We start from the raw sequence: 13,303 nt of genomic DNA, 5'->3' as shown, positions 1-13,303 counted from the left end.
ATATGGAGATCGCTGGCATCCCGTCCACCAGTCAATCGTACTGAATCAAAATCTCAATTTGGGCAATTATCGTCAGTCGGCGCATGCAACAGCAATAATGTGATCACAGCCGAAGTGAAATGCGAACCCACTTTAGTTGACAGGAAGTGACTGATCGTGGGTGTTAACATGACATTTGTGGGGAGTGGTTGGGGGAAAAAAGCAGACGGGTCATGGCCGTTATTTGGGCGTGTATCTAACATCAGTTGCAATTGCTAGCGATTAAAAACATGGCGCTGACGCGATTACATTCTCAGTAGCCCATGGTTAAACGCTTTTGGTACTTGCTTTTTGCAACTGCATCGCAATTCTGCAGATACATTTGATAGGTTTGCGATCGCATCGGTCTGCATCGTAATATCCAGGGCGACTCGTCACATGCAATTTCAACATTAGCAGTTTTGAGTCGATTGCAATTTCAGTCTCAATAGCGATCCGACCTGAATAAGTCCTTAGTACACTACATAGTGTGTGGTTATTTTTAAAGGAGGGGACGTGGCCACACCTCTCAGTGCCCTGGCCCAGTTGATCTCTCGACAGCCCTGTGTGTATAAGAGGGGACATTACAATTTTGTGTTTGCAGGATGTTATCCTAGTTATTAATAATGTGATGGCCTAGGCACAGACCCTAACCCCACCCCAAGGGAGCAGGGCAATGAAACAGAAATGCACTGTGTAACAGCAGGAGGCGCTGTCGTCCACTTATGAAGGTCTTGCCTGCTGTTCTAAAACAGCACATCTCAGGCACCTGTACAGAGAACAAAAAGTGTACTTTACCTATACGTGTAGACTGATTGAAGTGGTCAGAGGGAAATTTACTATCCATACTTTTCTGGAGGAAAGAGAGCAAACGTCATTAGTGGTGGTGCAACCGGAGATAAACCTGCAGCAGCCATTCAGCAACTGTTCCATGGCACAGTATAGACTTGTAGACAGGCAAGGACTTTGTACGTATATTTCAGGGAGTGATAAACAAGTCATAGGGGGAAATCTGACCTGGTATCTCTTAGCGTTGAGGACAATGGTCTTAGCGCTGGCAGACTGCTGCTGGTCTTCCGGCTGTAGGCTTGGCAAGTGACCTGGTGTGAGTACTATGCCGTACACAGAGGACAGAGCTTTGCTCATACAGTAGCTGGAAAGAGACAGGCGTGACTATAACAGGTGAATTCTTCACCCTCATTTCAACTGTATTTTAAATCATTATCACCATTTTTATTTAATAAGCAGTGTGAGTCATATTAAACTTTATTCAATAATGTTCTGTCTTTGTTTATTAAGAACTCACCTCCGATCCAAACCAGTAGCTGGTATAATTAGGTTGGGATCAGTCAGGGAGGAACTGAAAATCTGCTGAAGAGTTTCAGCTCGTCATCTATATCTCAGCGGCAGCAGCACTTTGGGGTCAATTCAATCAGGGGTGAAGGAGGAGGAGTTGCCAATGTAACAATGTATAAACACAGGCAAAGGCAGCAGAACTTGCCCCGCTTGCAGCGCGATCTGGCCCCGGATTCGCAGATTTGTCTATGCAGCCCTTAGCCCTATGGAGATTAACGCGTCCAGCGGCACTGTAATTGCAGCACATACAGCACTCTCTCATGGGGGCAAGAACATCACCCCTAATTGAATTGACCCATATGTGTTTAATACAGAGGATGAATATCATGTTGTTGTCCTGGGAAAAAGAAACTCTCAAGCCTAGTACCGAGGATTCTAATCTTATGAAGCAGTGGAGGATCAGCGTTGTTTAATAGCCACTCCTTACAGGTAAGTTCCAAGAAGTCCTTTCAGCCTAGCCCTGGGCCCTTACAAGCCCCATCTGTTTTTCCATTTAACGTTTCCAGAATAAGAGAACGAAGAATTGAATTCACAACTAACTGAAGATTATATTTTAGACTGAAGATGTATTCGCAGCTTACACACAGACGAATGTGTAATTGAATAGTGCCGGGAAGGAGGTCCCGGAGCTATTCAATTCAGCGCACTGTTGTGTCAGACTACCATATTTCTGCTCGCACCCGGGTGTAAGCAGAAATCCGACAAAACTAGGTCCACGATGCTGTTTTGTGCCTGAGCACGGCGCAAAAAGCATCGCGCTAGGCACTTAAGACAGAGGATGCCCATTCTTGCAACTAACCACCCGGTTCAAGAGGAGAGTACCGGCATTCTCCGACATAACAGCGCGCTGAATTGAATAGCTCTGGGACATCCTTCCTCGTAAGTATTTAGAAGATTACTCCGTAATTTTATACAGCGTTCAGCCTGGCACATCTGTCGCAGCATAAAGAACCCTTAAGCGATCAATAATATTTACAGTAGCGAGCTTATTGCCCCATTCCATCCATGCTGCTATTACAGATAGGAGAAACAGCCATGCTGCATCAGCGTACATGGTCATTCAATACACCGCAGTAACTACCTTCTGACAAACGGCAGGGTAAGTGCATAGCTGAGACACGCGCACAGCGGTCCTACTTACGTTACTTTCTTGCAGCTAGCCAGCGCACAGCACCACATGTCATTCTCCTCGTGCCATTTGCACCTGTTAATAATAAACAAACAGAGTACTTACAGCTCCCACAAAACAAGAGAAATACACATTTCCTAATCAACTGTTCATCATCTCAAATCAACCAAGTTATTTTTATGGCTAATTTCAGCTCTTTCAGGCTGCAGAAACTGAATTCCATGATTACACGGTTCACTTTCCCTCCTTCTAGTGTGGTGTGCGTGTACCTGTGACTTCCCAAGATGGGGAGACTGGTGACCCCCTAAATTTGCTTTTGCCATGAATACGCACTGGGGCGTTACGGTGACCAGTTACTGTGAGTGATTCAAGTGCAGACGATGACTGATCAGCCAGACTTGGGCCTCTGATGGTTTGTGTGTTTCGCTACGAACGGCTCAGGATGTAGTCTTATGCACGCGGTTGCAGACGTTTTAGGCATAACACAGATAATTAAATGTGGCCCTGCTCTTGGGTTCGATTTTTATTGAAAGGGTTATTTAATTTTAATTTAAAAAAAAGTTAGCCTGGAGGAAAAGAACCCAACAAGGAGGTCGCCGCACAGTCCGCCATCACCTGGTATTGTTTGCGTAGTCCCAGTGGACGACATCGAGGAGGCGGTGCACGCTGGATTTGGAAGGCTCATCCCTGAGCTTTACGTTGTAGTACTGAATGATTAAACTTTCAATATCCTGCAGCTGAAATGGGTTTCTTATTCCTGCAAGACAGGAGGTGACATACCACGTGAGATACATGCGGGCAGCGGAGAACAGTGCAGACAAAACCTGCTGCTGGGTGTGTAACAAAATATTGTACTGAACGGGTTCTCTATCCATCTCTGCAGTACAGTGTGCTATGTACTAAACATGCACTCTCCCATAGAACACTATAGTTATGTATTTCTGTGTTTTCTCAACTGGTTAAAAGCCTGAGAGAAGAATAATATTCATAACACTTTTCCCCAAAAGCACTCCAGGCCCTTTACTGGAGTCATGAACATAATACAGAGGTGAGGAAGCCATGAGGGCATCAATTCCAAGGATTAGTCTCTCTACCCTTGGAGGTACATAGCGAGGGAGCCATCTTGGAATACTACATACAGCGGGTTACACCGAGCGGATCAGGCAATGTCTGGATGACACACAATGGGGGAGCTACAGAAGACTAAAGCGAAAAGATTTATGTTAAGACTTACCATTGTTAAATCTCCTTCTGCGAGGTACACTGGATTCCACAGGGAATAACATTGGGGGTGTAGAGTTGGATCTTGATCCAAGGCACCAACAGGCTAAAGATTTGACTTCCCAGAATGCACTGCACCGCCTCCTCTATATCCCCGCCTCCAGGCCCTGGAGCTCAGTTTTGTTAACCAGTCCAATGCAGTAGCAGGTAAGGGACGGTAGATGTTAGCCACATAGAACCGCATTCTCACGACAGGAGAAGGTACCAGCGCCTAATGCCATACAAACCCAAAGAAGCCTAGTGCGTCAGGGTGGGCGCCCAGTGGAATCCAGTGTACCTTGCAGAAAGATTTAACAATGGTAAGTCTTACCATAAATCTCCTTTTCTGCAGCGGAGTACACTGGTATTCCACAGGGAATAACATCGGGGATGTCCTAAAGCAGTTCCTCACGCACTGTAGCGGGCACAAGACCCCGGCGTCCAAAGGAGGCATCCTGAGAGGCGGAAGTATCAAAGGCATAGAATCTGATGGGGTTCACTACGGGTGGCCGGCGGTCGGGCTCCCGGCGACCAGCATCCCGGCGCCGGGAGCCCGACCGCCGGCTTACCGACAGCTTGGCGAGCGCAAATGAGCCCCTTGCGGGCTCGCTGCGCTCGCCACGCTACGGGCACGGTGGCGCGCTACGCGCGCCACACTATTTTATTCTCCCTCTATGGGGGTCGTGGACCCCCACGAGGGAAAATAATTGTCGGTATGCCGGCTGTCGGGCTCCCGGCGCCGGTATACTGAGCGCCGGGAGCCCGACCGCCGGCAAACAGAAGACCACCCATCTGATGAACATGTTGTTAACTGAGTACCACATAGCCACCTTACACAAGTGTTCTGAATGCGCCATGGCGGGCCGCCCAAAAAGGTCCAACAGACAGTAGAATGGGCCTTAATAGCAGCAGGAGCTGGAAGACCAGCCTGCGCATAAGCTTGTGCAATCACCATTCTAATCCATCTGGCCAAAGTTTGCTTATTCGCAGGCCAGCCACATTTGTGAAAAAAAAAAAAAAAAGGACAAAAAGAGAATCTGTCCTCCTTATGGAGGCAGTCCTCTCTACATATATACAGAGAGCCCGTATTACATCCAAAGACCGCTCTTTGGAGGACAAACCAGGAGAGATAAAGGCCGGAACCACAATCTCTTGGTTAAGGTGGAACGAGGACACCACCTTAGGTAGATAACCAGGGCGAGTTCGAAGAACTGCACGGTCACTGTGAAAAATCAGAAAGGGTGAACGACAGGACAAAGCGCCTAAGTCAGACACCCTCCTAGCAGAGGCAATAGCCAGCAGAGACACGACCTTAAGGGTAAGACATTTAAGGTCCACCGTCTCAAGAGGTTCAAATAGAGACTGTTGTAGGGCATCGAGAACAGACCGATCCCATGGAGCCACAGGAGGGACATAGGGAGGCTGAATCCGTAAAACACCCTGAGTGAAAGTATGAACGTCAGAAAGAGATGCAATTTTTCTCTGAAACCACACCAAGGCAGAAATATGAACCTTGAGGGAGGCCAAACGAAGGCCTAAGCCCAGGCCTTGTTGCAGAAAAGCCAAAAGTCTGGCAGTGCTGAACTTGTATGCATCACAATTCTTATTAGCACACCAGGTGAAGTAAGAATTCCAGACCCTATAATAATCCGAGCCGAAGCCGGTTTACGGGCTTTCAACATAGTTTGAATGACCACCTCAGAGAATACTTTGGCCCTCAGGAGTGACGCTTCAAGAGCCACGCAGTCAAAGCCAGTCGAGCCAGATCCTGATAGACACAAGGGCCTTGAACGAGGAGGTCTGGGCGTTGAGGAAGTAGAAGAGGACGCTCTATCGAGAGATCCTGAAGGTCTGAGAACCAATGCAGTCTGGGCCACGCTGGAGCGATTAGAAGTAGTATTCCTCCTTCTTCGTGAACTTCCGAATCACCCTGGGAAGGAGTGACACTGGAGGGAACACGTATGGCAGCCGAAAGTTCCATGGAATTGCCAGTGTGTCCACGACCGCTGCTCGAGGATCCCATGTCCTTGCTCCGAAGACCGGAACCTTGTGATTGTGTCGAGACGCCATCAGGTCTACATCTGGTAGGCCCCACTTGTCCACTAGGAGTTAAAAGACCTCCGGATGAAAACTCTACTCTTCGGCGTGTATGTCCTGACGACTGAGGAAGTCCGCTTCCCAGTCGAGGACGCCCGGAATGAACACTGCCTATATGGCTGGCAGATGGTGTTCCGCCCATTGAAGAATTTTTTACACTTCCGTCATTGCCATGTGGCTTCGAGTGCCGCCTTGATGATTTATGTCGCCATCGTGGTGGCGTTGTCTGACTGTACTTGAACAGACCTGTTCTGTACCAGAGGCAGGGCAAGTTTCAGAGCATTGAACACTGCCTGCAATTCCAGAATATTTATCGAGAGGAGAGATTCCTTCCTGGTCCACCGACCTGAGAGAGAGTTGCTCCAACACCGCGCCCCAACCTCGCAGATTGGCATCCGTCGTCAGGAGGACCTAGTTGGAGATCCAGAAGGGACAACCCCTGCTCAACTGTCGGTCCTGTAACCACAGGTCAGTGACAGACGAACCTCCAGAGTCAAGGAGATCATGCGAGATCTGATCCGGTGAAGGAGGCCGTCCCACTTGGGAAGGATTAACCTCTCCAGAGAGCGGGAATGAAATTGAGCGTACTCTACCATGTCGAAAGTCGACACCATGAGGCCTAGTACTTGCATCGCCGAGTGTATCGACACGCTTGGGCGAGAAACAAAGTATCTTATCTTGTCCTGAAGCTTCAGGACCTTCTCTGGAGACCAGAACAAACGTTGGCTGTGTGTGTCCAGTAAAGCCCCAAGGTGCACCATGCTCTGAGCAGGGACCAGTGAGGATTTCTTCCAATTGATGAGCCACCCGTGTGCTTGTAGGAATTGGACCGTCCGTTCCAGATGACGGATGAGAACCTCTGGGGAGTTCGCCAGGATCAGCAAGTCATCCAGATACGGTAGGATACTGATACCTTGACGACGGAGAATGGCCGTCATGACTGCCATGACCTTGGTGAAGATCCGAGGAGCTGTAGTCAGTCCAAACGGCAAAGTTTGGAATTGATAATGTAGATTGCCAACAGCAAACCGCAGATACTGCTGATGCGACATGGCAATAGGTATGTGTGGGTAAGCATCCTGTATATCCAGGGATACCATATAATCCTTGGGCTCAAAAGCGAGAATAGAGCGAAGTGTTTCCATACAGGATTTGGATATCTTCACAAATTTGTTCATAGATTTGAGGTTGAGAATGGGCCGGGAGGATCCATTCGGCTTCAGAACTAGGAACAGCGTTGAATAGTACCCCCTGCCTCTCCGAGACAGAGGCACCGGCACAATCACTCCTGTGTCCAGAAGGGATTTTACAATCAAATGTAGAGTTTTTGCTTGAAACGGATCCGAAGAGATAACAGTCGAGCAAAACTGGCGAGGGGGGCGTTTCTTGAAAGAGATGGCGTATCCGTGAGAGGGACAACTTCCCGCACCCAGGCGTCTGAAGTGGTCTTTAACCATACCTAGGTGAACTATAGAAGTCGGCCTCCCACCCTGGGGTCCCCCAGGGGGAGGCCCGCCCCGTCATGCAGCAGGCTTGTCTGATTTGGAAGCAGGCCGACGGGCAGCCCAAAAATGTTTAGGTTTGGGCTGAGGTTTTGGAAGTGTGTGCTTGTCTCGGGTACGCCTGACCCTTTGCTTTACCAGGAGGTCGAAATGAATGAAAGGTGGTACTCTTACTACTTGGGAAACACGCAGTCTTGGCAGACGCCAAGTCAGTCACACTCTTATTCAGATCTTCCCCAGATAGTATATCTCCCTTAAAAGGGAGCACCTCCAAGGTCTTCTTAAAAGTCCAGGTCTACCGACCAAGACCGTAACCACAGAATCTGGCGAGCCAGTATGGACGTAGTCGACGCTTTGGCCGCCAGAACACCTGCATCAGAGGCCGCCTCCTGAATGTAATGGGGGGCTGTGGTGATATATGACAGACATTGTCTGGCATTATCAGGAAAATTCAGAGGTAGCTCTGCCTCAACTGCTTGAACCCAGGCTTCAATACCTTTTGCAGCCCAAGAGGCCGCCATAGTGGGTCTATGGCCCTCATTCCGAGTTGTTCGCACACTAGCTTCTTTTAGCAGCCGTGCAAACGCTAAGCCGCCGCCCTCTGGGAGTGTATCTTAGCAGAAGTGCGAACGAAAGGTTCGCAGCGCTGCTACAAAAAAAGATTGTGCAGTTTCTGAGCAGCTCCAGACCTACTTCTACCTTGCGATCACTTCAGACTGTTTAGTTTCTGTTTTGACGTCACGAACACGCTCTGCGTTCGGCCAGCCACGCCTGCGTTTGTATCTGACATACCTGCGTTTTTCCACACACTCCTCGAACACAGCCAGTTACCTCACAGAAACACCCACTTCCTGTCAATCACTCTGCGGCCAGCAGTGCGATTGAAAAGCGTTGCTAGACCTTGTGTGAAACTGCATTGGCTGTTGTGAAAGTACGTCGCGCGTGCGCATTGTGCCCCATACGCATGCGCAGAAGTGCCGTTCTTTTGCCTGATCGCTGCGAACGAAAACAGCTAGCAAACAACTCGGAATGACCCCCTATGTACAGCAACTGCAAGTGTGTAAATAGACTTCAAGCAGCCCTCCACACACTTATCCGTCAAGTGACGGTGGTGACAGAGTAGATGACACCACAAGACAGGCTACATGCGAGTCCACTGGACTTTTCAGACAGGGAAAATTTCTTTCCTGGAGACTCCCCGGATTCCTCACGTATGTCAATTAAATGGTCAGAATGTGGTAAGACTAATTTAGTAACCTTCTGACGTTTGAACTTATCAGGTTTCTTAGACGTATCAGGAGGGTCAGTTTCGTCATCAATCTGAAGAATCCGTTGATAGCCTCCACTAGGTCAGGAACATCAACCTGTGTTGCAGATCCCTGATAAGAAACAGCTCTTATCAGTGTCTGATGGATCAGTATATTCCCCATCCTCATAGGATGAAGTATTCGAAACATGAGTAGTTTGTGAGGAAGAAATGGCCCGCTTAGATGACCCTTTGGTCCCAGTAGGGCGAGGGTTAGGCTTTTGTTTAATCAAGGACTGATTTAATTGCTGTAACAGAGTTGACAGTGTATTCACCCATGGCGGTTTGACTACCAGTACAATATGTGGCTGTAATGGCACAGGAGGTCCCACAAGGGGCGTACGGCGTGTTACAGGCGCAGTCAGCAAAGTAGAAAAATCAGCCCAAGGTGGGTCTTGGAGTGCCACCGGTGCTGCAGGCTGACTGGGGGATGCATGTAAATCCGTGGCGACAGCACTGCATGAAGCAGGAGTGTCCACGGAGTCCCCACCCTGTGTAGCAGACATTATTGGGAATGTAGCCTTAGGTCGCAACAGTACAATATAGCCAGACAAGCACAATACCTGACAAAAACCCCGTGTTATGAGACCGCAAATGCAGAGCACAGATAGAGGATTTAAGTGGTATGAGGTGACTGAAATACACAGAAAAATACAACACAGTATATCCTGTGGAACACTATATGGTATATGAGACCCTGATGCACTTAGCCCCCTCAGGGTACAGAATATAGGCCCTCATTCCGAGTTGATCGGTCGCAAGGCGAATTTAGCAGAGTTACACACGCTAAGCCGCCGCCTACTGGGAGTGAATCTTAGCTTCTTAAAATTGCGACCGATGTATTCGCAATATTGCGATTACTAACTACTTAGCAGTTTCTGAGTAGCTTCAGACTTACTCTGCCTGTGCGATCAGTTCAGTGCTTGTCGTTCCTGGTTGACGTCACAAACACACCCAGCGTTCGCCCAGGCACTCCCACCGTTTCCCCGGCCACTCCTGCGTTTTTTCCGGAAACGGTAGCGTTTTCAGCCACACGCCCCTGAAACGCCGTGTTTCCGCCCAGTAACACCCATTTCCTGTCAATCACATTACGATCGCCGGAGCGAAGAAAAAGCCGTGAGTAAAAATACTTTCTTCATAGTAAAGTTACTTGGCGCAGTCGCAGTGCGAACTTTGCGCATGCGTACTAAGCGGATTTTCACTGCGATGCGATGAAAAAGAACGAGCGAACAACTCGGAATGAGGGCCATAGTGACAGCAATGTGTGTGAAATACACAGAATGGAAACCACGCAGCAGCTATAGGCACACACAGTCACAGGTACAATGCAGAAATTATCACAAATAACAATAAAACTGCACTGGACTAGTAATAATACATACACACATACACATATATATAATATGTATAGAGATAACAATGCACAGTAAACACTGGATGTGTATCACAGAATATTTGTACTAAATATTCATATAGTTATGCACTTGTTCTTAACTAACGCTGTCTACGCGACATGTAGAATACTTAAGTGTCCTGTAAATGCACAGAGCCGACGAGACAGGCGGCTTTACAGAGGAGACATTGCCCAGCAGTCCCAGATCAACGCAGCCCTGTGTAATGGCGCCCAAACGCTAAGAGAGAGAGAGAGAGAGAGAGAGAGAGAGAGAGAGAGAGAGGCAGCTCCAGGGCAGGTACACCAGCTGTAGATGGCGCCTGGAGCTGGGGGAGGGGCTACAGGTCAGCACCATATCCCCTCTGCTGGATTTCACCAACGGGTACTATGAAGCCTATAGCAAAACAGATTTTAGTAAATCCGACCTGTGCTCCTTGCCCTGGTGGATATAGTGGGGTCCCTGCACAGCCAGTGTCCACGCCAGTGGCGTGGTCCGTCACCTGGGATCGAGTCTGGATCGCGATTTCGGCGGGTCCCACCTGGGGGACCATCTTACCTCCTCCCTAAGTACGGCCACGCGATCCAGGAGAGCAGCAGCAGCAGCGATGTGTGCCTTATGGGAACCGGAGTGCCTCTGCAGCAAGTACCCGGCAACCAGGGCGCGGGAGTACGCAGCGCCTCTGGGGAAGGTGATGGATCCGCAGCACAGAATGTCAGTGACATCCAGGGCATCTACTGCCTGTGCTGCAGCTCTTAAAGTGCTCTTTCTTCTCAGAAAAACTCTTATTAGGACTGCCTAACGCAGCCCATCCTGTTAGCTGCCTGCACTGCTTTAGCCTGTTGGTGCCTTGGATCAAGATCCAACTCTACACCCCGATGTTATTTCCTGTGGAATATCAGTGTTCCCCGCTGCAGAAATACACAATCCTTACAGAGTCATCAGGGCCATGCATTGCTCACTCTACACACGAGAGTACCGGGGCGAGGTAGCCATCTTGGGCGGACCACGAAGAATACAATGTGCAAGATAAGCCATATATGGAAAGAGAGGAGTCAACTTTGCGCCTACGTGTAGAAGGAAAAAAAAAAGAAAAAGAAAAAAAAAAGGGATTTTAATTACCAACCGGTAAATCCTATTCTTGTAGTCCGTAGAGGATACTGGGGTCCACATTAGTACCATGGGGTATAGACGGGTCCACTAGGAGCCTTGGGCACTTTAAGAAATTAAGAGTGTGCGCTGGCTCCTCCCTCTATGCCCCTCCTACCAGACTCAGTCTAGAAACTGTGCCCGAGGAGACGGACATACCTTGAGAGAAGGATTCAAAGGACAGTGGTGAGATTCGAACCAGCACACACAAACCAAGAGGAAAGCCATGCTAACCAAACTTGAACAGGAACAGCAACAGCTGAACCAACAACAAAGCTTAACCAAATGTGCAGGAAAAATGAAGCACTGTGTGGGCACCCAATATCCTCTACTGACTACAAGAAAAGGATTTACCAGTAGGTAATTAAAATCCTATTTTCTCTTACGTCCTAGAGGATCTGGGATCCACATTAGTACCATGGGGATGTACCAAAGCTCCCAAACCGGGTGGGAGAGTGTGGAGGTTCCTGCAGAACAGATTGACCAAATTGAAGGTCCTCAGCGGCCAAAGTATCGAACTTGTAGAACTTGGCAAACGTGTTCGAACCTGACCAAGTAGCTGCTCGGCAGAGCTGTAAAGCCGAGACACCCCGGGCAGCCGCCCAGGAAGAACCCACTGACCTAGTAGAGTGGGCCAGTACAGATCTTAGACGTCTGAACCTCAAAGAGGGAAGCCAATTGTTTCTGGAAGAAAATGGATAAAGCCGAAACCTGGACTTTTATGGAGCCCAGGCGCAGGCCCACATCCACCTGACTGCAGAAAAAGTCCCAGTTGAAATTCCACAGCAGGAAATTTCCTGTTCTCACACCAAGAGACGTATTTTTTCCAAATACGGTGGTAATGCTTAGACATTACCCCTTTTCTGGCTTGGATTAAAGTCGGAAGAACCTTATCCGGAATTCCTTTCCAGGCTAGAATTTGATGCTCAACTTCCATGCCGTCAAACGTAGCTGTTGTAAGTCCTGATAGACAAACGGCCCCTGTTACAGGAGATCCTCTCGAAGAGGTAGAGGCCACGGATCCCAGTACATCCGCGTACCAAGCCCTTCATGGCCAGTCTGGAGCAATGAGAATTGCTTGTACCTTTTTCCTTTTTATTCTTTTGAGAATCTTTGGGATCAATGGAAGTAGCGGAGACACACACACACCATCTGGTAGACCCATGGGTTCACCAGAGCGTCCACCGCCACGGCCTGTCGGTCCCTTGACCTGGAACAATACCGCTGGAGCTTCTTGTTTAGACGAGAAGCCATCATGTAATTTGTGGAATGCCCCACCGACGTGTCAAGCACTCGAACACCTCCGGGTGGAGGCCCCACTCTCCTGGATGGAGGTCGTGTCTGGGAGGAAGTCTGCTTCCCAGTGGTCTACTCTCGAAATGAAGATTGCAGACAACGCCACCGCGTGTCTTTCTGCCCAGAGGAGAATTCTTGTCACCTCTGACATTGCTGCTCTGCTCTTCGTTCCACCTTGTCGGTTTATGTACGTTACTGCTGTCACATTGTCCGACTGAACTTGAATGGCTTGATATTGAAGATGTGATGCCTGTAGAAGGGCGTGGTATATGGCCCTTAGTTCCAGAATGTGGACTGTAAGAATCGTTTCCTGACCTGACCATTTTCCTTGGAACTGTTCCCCCTGTGTGACTGCTCCCCAACCTCTGAGGCTTGCGTCTGTGGTTAGCAGAATCCAATTTTGAATCCCGAACCTTCGGCCCTCGGTCAGGTGAGTCTTGATAAGCGAACGGCCCCTGTTGTAGCAGGTCCTCCCAAAGAGGAAGAGGCCTCGGATCTTCCAGCAGTAGACCCAGAAGATACGCGTACCAAGCCCTTCTTGGCCAGCCCGAAGCAATGAAGATTGCCTGAACTCTTGTTCTCCTTATGAGCTTTAGAATCCTTGGAATGAGTAGAAGTGGAGGAAACACGTACACCGACTGGAACACCCACAGAGTCACCAGGGCATCCACCGCCATTGCTTGTGGGTCTCTTGACCTGGAACAATACCTCCGTAGCTTCATGTTGAGGCGGGAGGCCATCATGTCTATTTGAGGAACCGCCCAAAGATTTGTCACCTCTGAACACCTCTGGATGGAGG

The 13,303-nt window shown here is 49.0% G+C and overlaps 1 protein-coding gene across 3 annotated transcripts in view; it reads right to left on the bottom strand.

Annotated features, from left to right (window-relative positions):
• MAEL (maelstrom spermatogenic transposon silencer) overlaps nucleotides 1-13,303 on the bottom strand; it is a 137,925-nt gene that overhangs the window by 3,654 nt on the left and 120,968 nt on the right. For all 3 annotated transcript variants that reach the window (XM_063956733.1, XM_063956732.1, XM_063956734.1), the window contains exons 9-12: nucleotides 3,119-3,260; nucleotides 2,516-2,578; nucleotides 1,036-1,171; nucleotides 817-871 (exon numbers count right to left, since the gene is read on the bottom strand). In XM_063956733.1, the coding sequence (XP_063812803.1) occupies nucleotides 817-871; nucleotides 1,036-1,171; nucleotides 2,516-2,578; nucleotides 3,119-3,260 (396 nt within the window). The remainder of the gene's footprint in view (nucleotides 1-816; nucleotides 872-1,035; nucleotides 1,172-2,515; nucleotides 2,579-3,118; nucleotides 3,261-13,303) is intronic.

Source organism: Pseudophryne corroboree, chromosome 2 (genome assembly GCF_028390025.1).
Source record: "Pseudophryne corroboree isolate aPseCor3 chromosome 2, aPseCor3.hap2, whole genome shotgun sequence".
Taxonomy (NCBI): domain Eukaryota; kingdom Metazoa; phylum Chordata; class Amphibia; order Anura; family Myobatrachidae; genus Pseudophryne; species Pseudophryne corroboree.
This window is presented reverse-complemented; position numbering and strand designations above follow the sequence as displayed.